The sequence below is a fragment of the Octopus bimaculoides genome, chromosome 4 (genome assembly GCF_001194135.2).
Source record: "Octopus bimaculoides isolate UCB-OBI-ISO-001 chromosome 4, ASM119413v2, whole genome shotgun sequence".
NCBI lineage: Eukaryota > Metazoa > Mollusca > Cephalopoda > Octopoda > Octopodidae > Octopus > Octopus bimaculoides.
Window position 1 is genome coordinate 25,607,655 of NC_068984.1, and position 15,483 is coordinate 25,623,137.

Genomic DNA, 15,483 nt, shown 5'->3' on the forward strand with positions numbered 1-15,483 from the left:
CGAAAACGCCTAAAGCACCACGAGGCTCCGGCAGGGGATGGTGGCAAACCCTGCTGTACTCTTTCACCACAACTTTCTCTCACTCTTACTTCCTGTTTCTGTTGTGCCTGTAATTCAAAGGGTCAGCCTTGTCACACTGTGTCACGCTGAATACCCCCGAGAACTATGTTGAGGGTACACGTGTCTGTGGAGCGCTCAGCCACTTGTACGTTAATTTCACAAGCAGGCTGTTCCGTTGATTGGATCAACTGGAACCCTCGACGTCGTAAGCGACGGAGTGCCAACTCTGTATCCTAATAACCATAAACCTCTAGAACTATTTGCTGTCAACATTTTCCATACTGACACCAACCTTCAGGAGTTCAAACTAAACAAACTGCACCAAGATCTCCAGTTTGAAATGGCTTGGAAGGATTTTGAACATTGCCCTTTTGCGGTCTAAATTTTGAAAGATTAAACTAAATTCTATAGAACATAGAAGCAATTTTACTATCATTTGAAAATACACAATACATCACACTTACTTTACATATCAACCAAACATTCCCTATGCTGAAAAGGGAATTTGTACTTTGAAATATTCATGAACTGGCTATTTTTAATTCTTTAATTTAATTGTTATTGAGATTATAACAAGCTTCATTAAAAATTGAATTATATTTGTTGAAACATGATTGGTACTTATGTCAATTACATAAATTATGCCAAACAATATTCATTTGTCTCATACTAGGAAGAAAGAGATATTAAATCTAAGAAGGTGGAAACAGAAAAGAAATAAAGATCTTCTCTGAAAAAATACTACATATGAATAATTCCATCAAGTATTTATTCAGAAATAGAACTTTTCAAGCAAGTTCAAACACAAAATATTATATTTTGAACATATTCATAATATTTTAATTCAAGTTATTTTACTAATTACCAAATATAATAGATATTTATCCACAAAATCAAAACAAACCTATTTTAGTCATTGATTTCAAATTTATTCTTGTACTTTTTAAAGAAATTATAGTTAGCTTTCAATCAACTTTTATATTGCAATATAATGTTTAAACAAACATAATTGAAAAACAATTCTACAGATAAAATATCCATAAAATCCTCCCAAGAATTATTGTAGAATAATTATACATATGTAAAACATATCATTTTTACATTTTGATTAATCTCCACAAATAAAAATTACCTCTGTACTATCTTATAAAGAGGCTTGAAGATACATCATACATCAACACAAGGTAATGTAGATTAACTATAAAATAATGTGAAAGCTATATTTATTTTTATACACAAACTGGACAGCAAAATGGCCTGGCAACCATTATATGCTGTACAAGCAACCAGTGTATATACTGAACAGAAATAGAAGTAGAATATATCAGAAGTTGGGTGGGTTGATTGCAGCTAAGTATTAAGTCCATTACTGTCATGCCATAGGAGATCATGGTTTGAATTAGCAACTAAATATATATATATATCATTATTATTTTGTTCAATAAAAAAAATATAAATAATATATTTTAAAATAACAACTATGACGCAAATACTTAAATATTGATTTGTAAAATAGACATAAAATCAGAAAATGTGGGAAGAAACAGCCAAGTGGATTGATTCTTGTATATTACATGGTACCTATTTAATTCACCCAGAAGGATGAAATGCATGATTTGAAGTCAAAACATAAAGAGATGTAATTAAATACCACAAGATTCAATCAAATCTGGCAACACATATATTCACATTATATTTTATAGTTATTAATAGATTCCCAGACCAGACTGTGTGTTGTGCTTCGGAGCAAGACATTTTATTCCACGCTACTCCAGTTCAAGGAACTGTAGAAATGAGTTGCAACGTCATTGGTGTCAAGCTGTATCAGCCTTTGTCTTTCCCTTGGATAACATCAGTGGCAGGAAAAGGAGAGGTTGTTATGCATGGGGGACTGCTGGTCTTCCATAAACAACCTTGCCCAAACTTGTGCCTCAGAGAGGAACTTTCTAGGTGCAATCCCATTGTCATTCATGACTGAAGGAGGTTTTTGCCCTTTTACTATTAGGTGTAGATGTAACTTTTGCCCTTTTACTATTAGGTGTAGATGTAACTGTGTGGTTAAGAAGCCTGCTTCCTGACCATATAATTTTGGGTTCAGTCAAACTGCACAGCATCCTGAGCAAATGCCTAGGACACATTAAAGCCTGGTCAATGGATTTGGTAGACAGAAACTAAATAAAGTCTGTCATAAATGTGTGCATGTATGTACTCTTATCATGAAATTCTGTGATTATGAATGAGCAGCACCATTATACAAACACTGTATACCTGGCCAAGGAAAATATTACCTTGCTTGGAAACAAGCAAGGGAATCTGGTTGTAGAAGGGCAACAGGAAGGGGATCTGGTTGTAGAAAATCTAGCTTTGCAAATTCCATCAGAAAAGAGAATATTAAATGATGACATAAATGATGATGATAATGATATATGAACTGCACAAAACACACAATACACAAATGCATCTTTAAATACTGCATGTTTAAACAAAGCTGCTGTATTAAGAAATAATAGATTTTTAGAGGAAAGCTGCAGATAAAAATCCATGATACAATATACAGCTAACTGAAGTTAATATTGACAGTATGTGTATATGGATATGTCTTGTCTTTCAATATCACTAATAAAGCTGTAGTTTTACTTTGCATTTCTTTGATAAAGAAATACAAGGTAAAACTTCATGTTCTGTCTTCACTTTTGTATTTAATTTCACATTATTTTGGTCTAAACAAGTTTTTTATCTTATTTATTATCATCCAATGCTTCACCTAAACTACTCTATACCAAAGTTGTGCATTACATTTTTAAAAAACTAAACATTTTCAATTAGTAACAATAAATTATGGTTCAAACATATCTAAAGATTTAATAAATAATCATACTTCTTAAATTCACTGCTGTGTAGTTATTCTATTATTCTATTATATTCTAGTAATATCATAGGCCCTTTACAAGAACAGATAATTGAGAACTTTACAATAAATTTAGAAATGCAAGTCATTCATCACAGTCTCAGTTCTTCTATAATATAATCAGGGATGATCAGGTGAACATTGTATACACCTGTGTAGTGTTATGTCCATGACCATGACACAGAATTCTCAACAGTCCATTTGATCAAGCTATAAGTAAGCATATATTCATTGCTGCAAGCAGGAGCAGTAGTTTAACAATTAATGACTGTTTAATAGGCTTAAAAAAGCTGAATTCAACTGAATGAAGTCTAGGCATTATTAGACTAGCAACCCATCTCAGTAAAACATATGAATACTACATAAACCAGTGACACAAGAAATGAGTAATTTCATTTGTACCTCAATGTGATGTTTGGTAAACAGTGACGAACCTCAGTATTACAAGGAAAATATAGAACAGCTGTCCACATTGAGCATGCCAGTTATGAGCTATCAAGTAAACCAGTGATTTTTCAACAGGGGGACCATGCAAGCAAAATAGTAAATTAGGCACCCACAGTAGAATTTTAAGGATCCATAAAAAATGTTGCTGTAGATCAGTGATTCTCAAACTTTTTCATGTTGCCGCCACCTTGACACCCAGGCCACATTCCTAGTTCCCCCACCCCAACTAACCATCACAAACAAATTCAAAGCAACTGTATTTTACAAATAAAACTTAACCTAAAGAACCCATTATTTTGTTTGTTTTTACATGAATCACTACCTCATTACTGCCCCCATTTTTCTTCAATGCTCCCTTGGAACTTTCCACTGCCCCCAGGGAGGCAATAATGCCCACATTGGGAACCACTGCTTTAGATGTATTTATTGTAAGAAACAGCTACATTTCTTTCTCTAACATTTTACATAGTTCAACCTCTGCAAGTGAACGTGTGAAAAGCAAAATAGGAATTTTGAAAGAAGTATCTATAAAATTAGTTTTTAAATATCAAATGGCCATGGGGGTCCACCAGAGTAAAATAATTATCAAAGTGATCCATAGGTAAGAAAAATGGTTGAGAACCCCAGAAATAAACCATATGATTCCCTGAACGCCAACCTTGTTCTGACAAACATGCAGTTCTCAAGAGTCTTTAAGCAGAAACATGTCAATGCTGACATCACAATAACAGATCCCCAGCCACATTTTTCTTTTCTTTTTTTTTTTCTTTTTTTCAAATGGTAGGCCTCACATTTCAACCAGTTTTATACAACCACCTGTTACTTGGGTGCTTTTCATAGAGTAACCATCACCCCACCAACGATTTTTCTACCAATAATGATGTATGTGTTCTTGTAGATACACATCAGCCACATCAATCTCCCAACTCTGAGAGAGTTTACAATCGTCATGGCCTCTCTTTCATCTATCTCCCTTAACTAACTTTATAAAAATTTCAAATTATCACAGTAAGCTGTGTTCAATATATAAAAAAAGATCAATACTTGTTGATATTTTAGTAGATTAAGAATTTGAATTTGAGAAGAATTAATTGAACATATTCTTTCTATTTAAAACTTCTAGCAAATATGCAAAGTAGATTTTAAGGTGGGGTCAAACCTAATTTCTACCACATCAATATCAGAAACAGCATCATCTAAACTCACATATGGTATTCAAGGTTAAATATCTCCTCTTTCTGCTTGTCTCGATGCCTAGTTTCCTGTTTTGCAAACTCATAAGTATTATAGAAAGAACTTTCTCATACAAAATATCATCATCATCATCGTTTCAACATCCACTTTCCATGCTGGCATGGGTTGGACTGTTTGACTGAAGACTGGCAAGCCAGGAGGCAGCACCAGGCTCCAGTCTGTTCTGGCAAGATATTTCATAAAAGAGACTTATTTTCATATGTTTGAAAGATTTTAAAACTATAATCTAAATGTAAACAAACTTTCTTGCTTGTAAAATTAAATGTCTAATCTGAGCAGCAGGAAGTCAGAGAATTGCTTTGGTATAATGGTATTGCAACTGACCAGGTTATAGCAAATGCATGGTTCAAGCCCTGCACATGACTGTCTGCTCTTTTTCTGTCCAAGGGATTTTTTTTTAACCCACTGTATTATGAGCTATTATTTATGCTACATTCATATTCAAGATACTTTGTAAGACATCCACATTCTTACAACATGATCAAGATATTTCAACGAAACTCAGAGCGAAAAATAAAAAGAATATGAATAAATTTAATAATATAATATCCTGTTCAATCACCAACATAAGTGATTATATCAGTAGAAGTGAAATCTGTCTAAGCATGCTATTGATACTGAATACTTGCTACCAATGATGCACAGACATAGAAATCTGGATTTAGCAATTCCATCACAGCTATGAGATGCTTTGCAGCTCCTACTGATATGCTTCTGTGTTTTTTTAGCAGTATAGGACTTTGCAAGATGCTTTCTCAATCTGAATACCACAGTGTTATGGCTTCCTACAGTATATCCACTTTAAGTAAGTCGCACAGAATGCTTTTTATATATATATATATATATATATATATATATATATATATAGAGAGAGAGAGAGAGAGAGAGAGAGGGGGGGGAAGAGAGAGAAATAGAGTGAGAAAGACACACACACACATGTAATGTATGTCTGTATATGTAGACAAAGTTGATAAATCATTTGTCTTACATTTGACAATGATGACTCAACCAATACAAAACATATTGCTAACGCAGTTTTAGCTTTGTCTTCATGGTATTCTAAAATAATCCTACAGCCTACAGAAGACGCAAGATGAAAGTAAATCAATACCATCAACAAGTGGTTAAAATAATTTTCTATATATGCCAACATGACTAGCAAAGTAAATATACGTATATGTTTGCTTAACTGTCAAGTATAAGATTTAATTCTGGACCAGAAGATTTCAAATATAACTGCATGTCTCTCAGTTTCTGACCATTGTTTTCACCAAAATTCATAATTTTCATCAATTGATTAAACTGTACAGTTTTCTAACATATTGTCAGTATCGCTAGCTTATGGTCACAGTAACCCTAACCAAATCTATAATTAGAACAATCATACCATAGGAGCTTGTTTGTATTCATATCAAGTGACTTTTAAAACTGAAAATATATATCCATGCAAATAACCATATTGGAAAAAAAGTTGTTCCTACATTTCAGCTTGTGTCATGATCATACAACTGAGCTCAGAAGTGTATTCACCTACATGAATGTGCATTATATTTATAATATAAGAAATAAATAACAAAGATCTAAAAATTTGATTTGAAAAACTGCTCATAGATAAGTAACAAATTACTCAGAAAAATAAGCAAAAAGAAATATTTTTTTCAAAAAAAAGTCTTACCCTCTGAGTCCTTCTTTCTGGTGGCTTTTGTAGACATACTGTAAAATGGTAATTTCCATACAAAGCCATGATTCAAATTTGCTAAGTGTCCTTTTTGACAAGGAATTCTAGTAATCAATTATTTAGTGGGGGGATGTCATACATAAAGCTGTTAGTAATTATTAATCCAAAATCATCCACAAAGTATCTGGAACTGTTGTTATTGTTGCAAAGTTCATCATAGAGTGGCAGACCATCATTTTGAGATTTCATTGAAATGCAGTTGACCCCAAAATAACTGAAATATAAAATAAATAAAAAAATTTAAATTAAAAACAGATTTAGTATATATATATATATATATACCAAAGATGTACTTGCATAACAAGCATTTTGATCTGAAATCATGTGCTGAAACTAAAGTGACTGTAGTGTGGTGGACATTAAGTTAGCCATTCAGAAACACACAAAGACTGTCGACTACACTGAAACATTTATTTGTAATTCAGTGTCAAAATTTTCATCACTTGAAACTGCAACCTGTTTGCTTACAAAAAATTTTGCTGCATTTTTACAAATAACTGTTTAAGTGAAGTTGATAGTCTTTGTGTGTTTCAGAATGGCTAAGTTATGTCTACCATGCTGCAATCGCTAGAATATGACAAACAAAAAATACAAACTAGGAAGAAGAATGGCGTTTCAAACATTGTAGGCATCTATAGAAATAGATGTCTTGCTCAAAAAAAAAAAAAAAACTACAAAAATAAGAATCTAGAACAAACTAGATATCTGCAGCCTGATACACCCAACAATGTTGTCTCTATTATTACTGATAGGTAAGAGATTTCTTTGTAGTTAGCAAAATATCTATTTGGTGTTAAAATACCTGTGCATGGTGCATTCAACATAGAACAGCTGCACCCAAACCATCACATACTGCCTGTTACCAGAACCAAATCCAATAACAAGGTTGACTGAGATGAGTTATGGGGTGTCTTTTTCTTGTCTTCTCAAAACCAACAGAAGAATATGAATGCTGTTCTACAAGCTAATAAAAGAATTAATTTACAGCCCTGCTGTTTGGTTCAGTAAACAGAGCTAATTAAACTGCTTTGGCGTTCTTTTCTAATAGTTCTATATCTGTATGAATGGAATTTGATGTGAGAAACATTTAAAGCTTAAGGTTTATAATTGATAAGGAAAATATACAAAAGAAAAAAAAAAACATATCATCCCAGCTATTCCTACCGTGATGCACATCATATATATACACACGTGTGTGTGTGTGTGTTTGATTTACGTATGTGTGTGTGTGTGTTTGATTTACGTATGTTATATATACATAGGTTGAAGCATTAAGCAAATGAATGTTGATGCAGATACACAGACTACTCTTTAAAAAGTGTTGCCAAAGAGATATGAATAGATTTTTAAAATTTGCCAACCGGATATTGTAAAAATACATGTGTAGCTATAGATATAAATGTAATGCAATAAAAATAATCCTTTCTCTTTTTTTCTTTTTTCTGGTGTAGGATATCTAAATTATCTATCTTGTAAATGCAAAAACCATACACAAATTTTTTTAAAAATAACCCAGCCGTATATTAAAAAAACATTAAGATAAAGTTCATGGAGGAATTTTGCCAAGAAACTCTACAGGATTTTATGATATACATGTTGATATTTGCATTAGAATGAAGGTGTCCTTTTCATAATATATGTAAGTACAGGTGAATGCATAGGCTTTATATATATATATATATATATATAAACATATGTACTTATACATGATGTTTTTTGCTAGAGAATAAGTTATGATTCAATAAATGTGCAATGTTAACATTTGAAGAGCATAAGTGAACGAAAGAAATAACTAGACATCAGATGCTTGAGCAGATATGTGATGTAGAAAAGACAGCCAAGCTGGTTTGGTCTTGTGCTGAGATTGCATGATGAAAGCTTGGTTAAGAAAAAAAGAAAAGGCTTTGCTGCAAGTAGGCTTTGAAAGTTATCCTTAGTAGAACGAAGTCGAGGATATGGAAACTAATAGGATACATTTGGACAACTGACTGTTACAGGGAAGACGATATAGGATCAAGATGTGGAAAACTATTAGGTTGCAAATTTCATATAACCTAGTTCTGCAGAGTAAAGTAAATCATTATGGACATGCATACATAATGGGTGCAAATGTGCATGCATGTGTGTGTAAGTGTGTGTGTGCTTATGTGAGCAAGTTTGTATTTCCTACATTTTCACATGTATTCTCTGCACTGATTGTAAATAAAGACACTGTCAACATAGCTATTATGTACAATCAGTAAATATATGTGCTTGTGTGAGCAAATTTATGTTTATTAACTTGTTCACAAAAGCAGAGGGAAAAGGGGAAAGAGAGAGAGAAAAAGAGAGAGAGAGAGAGAGAGAGAGAGACACACACACACACACATGGCAAGTTTCTTTCAGTTTCTTCCCTTAATTTTATTTCTAATACTGCTTTTTATCTATGATAAGACAATATTAATTTTGTCCTGAATTTTTACTCTTTTACTTACATATCTGGTTTACTTACAGGCAAATTACCAAGTCAGAATAGTATTATCGCAAATGTTAAAATCCAGACTATTTTTCATTTTATATAAATATTCAAAGTAACATAAACCATGTAGTAGTGAAAATGATTGCTTTATGCAACAAGTAACCTGTGATAAATTGATTTTTCTTTTAGCTAAGCTGAACTGAGCAGTTAAGTATTTTAATTTTATCTTGAGATTATATTAATAAAGATTAAAAATAATAGATGGAGGGTGTGTTTCTACTCATAGAAAAATTTCTGACACTGTTATTTTATAATATTGTTGTCAAATTGAATATGCAAATTACATCATAGGAAATATAACCCTTTCGTTACTAACCTGGCCGTAGCCAGCCGAAAAATGTTTTGGTTCATAAGACCAACCAGGCCATAGCCAGCCGAGAGTACACATTGTTAGTTAAATGTAAATTTGAACCCAAATCTCATTAGTACATTCGTGAAAACACGTGATTTCACTTTGCAAACAGTTGAGTTGGTAAGACAGCTGCAGGAGAAATACCTAACCAAAGATAAACCTCTGTACCTGGCTTTCGTTGACATGGAGAAAGCCTTTGATAGGGTCCTCCGATCCCTTATTTGGTGGTCAATGAGAAAACTAGGGATAGATGAATGGTTAATGAGAGCTTTGCGAGCCATGCACAGGGACGCTGTCAGTAAGGTGAGGGTTGGCAACGAATATAGTGAAGAATTCCGGGTAGAGGTAGGGGTCCACCAAGGTTCAGTCCTAAGCCCCCTCCTATTTATCATAGTCTTCCAGGAAATAACAGAGGAATTCAAGACAGGATGCCCCTGGGAGCTCCTCTATGCTGATGACCTTGCTCTAATTGCTGAGTCAGTGTCAGAACTAGAGGAGAAGTTTCAGGTGTGGAAGCAAGGATTAGAATCGAAGGGCCTTAGAGTCAATTTAGCTAAAACCAAAGTCTTAATAAGTAGGAAGTCAGACAAACCACAAATCCCTTCAGGTAGATGGCCCTGCTCAATCTGTAGAAAAGGCGTAGGTAGAAACGTAGAAACTCTATAAGATGTACCCAGTGTAAGCTATGGACACATAAGAGGTGCAGCAATATCAAAGGAAGGCTAACTAGGAAGATAGTTTTTGTATGTGGCACATGCTCAGGAGCAATAAACACTGAAAATGTGCAGAGAACAACTTCTGCCACATTCCAGGGAGAAAAACTCAAAGTAGTTGATAGCTTCCATTACACAGGTGACCAAGTCAGTAGCGGGGGAGGGTGCGCAATAGTAAAAGACACTTCTACTACAGTGCCCCAAAGTGCCACGCAGTGGGACTAAACTCAAAACTATATGGTTACAAAACAAACTTAACCATGCATACATACACCCATACCTGTAACTACAAAAAAAAAAAGTTAGGTCTTACTGACTTATCAAATCTATTAAAATAATATCTTCAAACACAATATTGCCTTTTCCTCACTACATAATTCAAATTATATTTTTAAATGCTAACTACATCAAATACATTAACGAAAGCTATTGTTCTGCATACAGATGGCATATGAGCATATGAGTAAAAATGTGTTTGTTTTGTTTGCTTTTTTAAATAACACATCAATGTTTGACTACTTAAGCAGCTGCTTCAATCTGAAGTCAAGTTTCCATGAACCATGTTATCACCAAACCAGTTATTTTCTTCTAAGAACACACATCAGTTTCTGATAATTCATTCAATGACTTTGTTGATTTGCAAAGTCAGAGATATAGGCCTGTAATTTTCAACATCTACTCTGCTGCCTCTTATGGATAAGATATATTATACTATCTTTGAAGTTCTTTGAGAGAAACAGAGTTTGCCATTATCAGGTAATCTTTGGAAAAGTATCTGAAGTGGTTGCCTATATTATTTTTACATGTTTCTAGGAGACATGGCAAAAAAAAAAAAAAAAAAATACCAAATTTTGTTACTAATGTCAAACTCGCTATTGTCATCACTGATAAACTGATCATATATATATATATATATATATATATATATATATATATATATATATACACACACACACACACACACACACACACATACATATACAAATACACAATACAAATACATATATAATTATATATACACACACACATACATACACAAATACATAGACATATATATATATATATATATATATATATATATATAAATAAATACAAATATTTTTATACACATGCACACACACACACACACAAATGGCTATCTACACACTATTTTTGTCTGAAAGCTTGTGATATGTGTGCATGTAATAATGTATATAACATGTATAATGTATATACAAAAATGGTATGCCACTAAATATAATATTTTGTCTCAGAGAAACTTTTCAAAAGAGACATGTGTCATAAAACTCTAATGCTGTTTCAAATGCACAAATCATTGAATGTTTATTTACCGATTTCTACATGGGAAGAAATATTTTTAGCTTGGTTCAGAATGTCCAGAAGGTGTCTGTCACTGAGAAGACCAAATCCAATTGAAACACCATGAAAAAGGATCCAACAACAACAACATTCCAAGTTACACATATGTTTTTTAATATGAGTCATTTTGAGAAATTTCTCTAAGATAAAATATTAGTTATCAGTATGCTGTATTTGTATATATGTTATCAATGTTATGCACAACAGTTTATATATACACAAGCATCCATTCATATGTAATGTTTTTTCAGCCATTGGATAAGGTTTCATCAAACAAATAACCCATGTACCTATTTTTAATTGTGGCATTTATTTTATCAGTCTCCTTTGCTAAACTACTATGTTATGAGAGCATAAACAAACCAACATCAGTTGTCAAGTGGCAGAGAAGGAACAAGCACAAATGTAAATATAAATTATATATATAGGCGCAGGAGTGGCTGTGTGGTAAGTAGCTTGCTTACCAACCACATGGTTCCGGGTTCAGTCCCACTGCATGGCACCTTGGGCAAGTGTCTTCTACTATAGCCTCGGGCCAACCAAAGCCTTGTGAGTGGATTTGGTAGGCGGAAACTGAAAGAAGCCCGTCGTATACATGTATATATATATGTGTGTGTGTGTATGTTTGTGTGTCTGTTTGTCATCACTTGACAACTAATGCTGGTGTGTTTACGTCCCCGTAACTTAGTGGTTCGGCAAAAGAGACTGATAGAATAAGTACTAGGCTTACAAAGAATAAGTCCTGGGGTTGATTTGCTCGACTAAAGGTGGTGCTCCAGCATGGTCGCAGTCAAATGACTGAAACAAGTAAAAGAGTAAAAAGAGTAAAGAGTATATGGCAGGTTTCCACACAGTTTCCAAGTACTAAATTCACTCACAAATTTTCAAACAAAAAAATTTGAATTCAGAGCTGATTGCCTTTGCTAACTTATCAGACTGATCTAGTTTTCATTGCTGAATCTGTCAAGTATTATTGAAAATGTTCCTAACACAGAAGAATGGTGTATAACTCAAAAGCTTCAAGACCAACATACCAGAAAATATCAATTTGTAACAGAATGCAAGACATCTGTATCAACTGGAAAATAGCTATGCTTGACATAATCCAAAGAAACAGAGTGAAACTTGGCACTGAGTACTCAAGTAATGCAAATAATCGGTGCACAAAAGATCTAAAAATCTCTGGGAAATTGACAGGAAGCTGGAGACTACGGAAGTGATAAATTTATTGGAGTAAGCATAAAATATACTTCTGATATATCCATGAATACTGATGTGGCTTTCTAGATGTAGATAATTTCTGTCATCTGCATGACTTCATTATCACTAAAGATGGTTGTAGTATTAGTATATAGTAAATTATTTACATTTGACGGATATTTGTCCTCATCTTGTTTGTTGTTAACACAACATTTCAGCTGATATACCCTCCAGCCTTCATCAGGTGTCTTGGGGAAATTTCAAACCGCGGTTCTCATTCCTAAGGTATCTTTCAAAGTTATTTATTCAGATCACTGCCTGGAATCGAATCCAGGCAGTGACCTGAATAATAATAATAATATCAAAAGATACCTCAGGAATGAGAACCCAGGTTTGAAATTTCCCCAAGACACCTGATGAAGGCTGGAGGGTATATCAGCTGAAATGTTGTGTTAACAACAAACAAGATGAGGACAAATATCCGTCAAATGTAAATAATGTATATAATTCCTCATCCCTTAAATATAGAACTGTATTAGTATATAGTAAGGTAAATATGAAATTTTACATACATTTCCTCTGCTGGCGTCAAAGAGTTTCTCTTTCTGTGTAAAAAAATAGACTCCATAGAAGCCTGTGTAAAGTATGTGATGCTGTAAGGCAGTGATTCCCAAACATTTTCAGGCTGCTACCCCCTTGATACCCAGACCACATTCCTAGCGCCCTCACTCTGACTAACCATCACAAAGATAGACTTCTTTCTGAAGCAAATTCAAAGCAATTGTATTTCACAAATAAAACTTAACTTAATGAACCCATTATTTTGTTGCTTTTACATGAATCACTACCCCATTATCACCCCACTTCAATACCCCCTTGAAACTTTCCACCACCACCCCAGGGGAGGGGCAATACTGCCCACTTTGGGAACCACTGATATAAGGTACTGAGACATGGGTATTGAGTATAGAAAAATCTGTCGTGGCTGAAAGAAATAAGGCAGTTGTGATCCATTGGATGAGAGAAATTAACTGTATGAAAGGGGTAAGAGACATTTTGGCAAAGATGTTTTGGAGCCACGTATTTGACATTACTGATGCTACTCTAACTTACTTGACATCAGACATTTTAATGTTGTTTTTCTTTCCCTCTGTTTATGTATGTGAACATCTAGCTATGTTCATATGTACGTGTAAGAACTCTTCCTCTCCCTATCTCTATCTGTACATGTATATTTCTGCACATACATGCAAGTGGTGTGCATTTGCTTCCAGTGCTAAAACATACTGTCACCAAAACAAGCTGAATGTCCAGTCAGTTGTGTCAAACAGTCAGTGTCCTAACAGCCTCTTCCAAACACCTCATTCCAGCATGAGAGGTAGAGAGAGTAGCTTAGGAATTGAAGGAAACAGAAGCACTGGTTTGGACATGTCATGTGAATGAATGATGAACATTATGTGAAAAAGTGCCATGTATAGAAGTGGTAAGGTCAGATCTCAAGATACTGGGTCTCACAGATGTGATGACAAAAGAGTAAGATCAGCTATGATGATATGCAAACTTTTTCAACACACATCAAGACAGAAAAAAAAACAACATTAAAATGATCATCATATGACACATGGAAAATATTTTGGCTGGTTAATATTTTGATTCATATAAAAAAAATAAAAAATAGTGCATCCAAAACAGACAAAAAACTTATACAACTTCAGATAAAGTGGATTCTTCATATTTTTTATCTTCATTTATTTCAAAAGAATGGTTTTTGGTTCAACCATGTTGAATGAAAAATAATAATAATAAAAGTGAATAAATAAAAAATAACAATGTTTTAAATTCAAAACAATAGGTTATATTCTTTTACTAGTTCTAACCAGTTGGCTGTGACCATGCTGGGTCGACGCCATTTTGTTGTTTTTAGTTAATACAAGTTTTATGAGTTAAGTTAATCTACATACAAACTTCATATATTATACATACACAAGTACACACAGACACAGAGAGGCAAACAGATGGACTGAACTATAGAAAATGTAGATATATATATATAGAGAGAGAGAGTGATCAATAAATGTGCATGCCATTGTAAACAAATGTCTACGTCAGGTATTTTTATCATTATTTTTATAAATATGAAAGATACTGTCAGAGCAAGACATACATACTTATAAAGATATAAAAATAAAAAAATATCCTCACATCTGGGTTGTTGTTTTTTTTTTTGTTTTTTCTTTCAACCATTTATTTCAGAACATATGACAAAGAATGGAGTCTTAATAAAAGAATAAACAAACAAGCGATCAAACAAAGCTTACAATATTCATACTGATACGATAAATGTCTAAACTTTATATAGACTGTTTTGGAATGGAAGAAATGCCGTATTCCAAAGTTTATCTACAAACATAGCTGTCTGGTTAGAAATAGATTCAGCTTTCATAATAATAGATCACACCCCAAGCCTTAGTTATGGAGGAAAAAGAAAAAGGTAAAATTTCCCACAGTCCTGCCAATGAAGAGAAGACCATTATAAAAGAGACAAGAAGAATAAAAGAAATCTAAAACTATATAATATATATATATACGTACACACATTTATATAAATATAATGTGGTGTGTGTATGCACATATATATATACACCCACCCACACAATTCTATGTAACATATAGTATTTATATATACACCTATATACCTATCTCTCTCTCTCGCTCTCTAAGGATTAAGACATAAACTCAAATTAGGCAATCAATTTTTTTACACATACCCATACAGTAATAAATTCAACTTAAAATGCATATGTGTATATATATATATATCATCATCATCATCGTTTAACGTCCGCTTTCCATGCTAGCATGGGTTGGACGATTTGACTGAGGACTGGTGAACCGGATGGCTATACCAGGCTCCAATCTAATTTGGCAGAGTTT

At 33.4% G+C, this 15,483-nt stretch overlaps 1 protein-coding gene across 18 annotated transcripts in view; it reads right to left on the reverse strand.

Moving 5' to 3' along the window:
- The window catches only part of LOC106881120 (rap guanine nucleotide exchange factor 6), a 453,933-nt gene that overhangs the window by 412,327 nt on the left and 26,123 nt on the right, over positions 1-15,483 (reverse strand). For all 18 annotated transcript variants that reach the window (XM_052966986.1, XM_052966968.1, XM_052966966.1 and 15 more), the window contains exon 2: positions 6,345-6,621. In XM_052966986.1, the coding sequence (XP_052822946.1) occupies positions 6,345-6,413 (69 nt within the window). In that variant the 5' untranslated portion in view covers positions 6,414-6,621. The remainder of the gene's footprint in view (positions 1-6,344; positions 6,622-15,483) is intronic.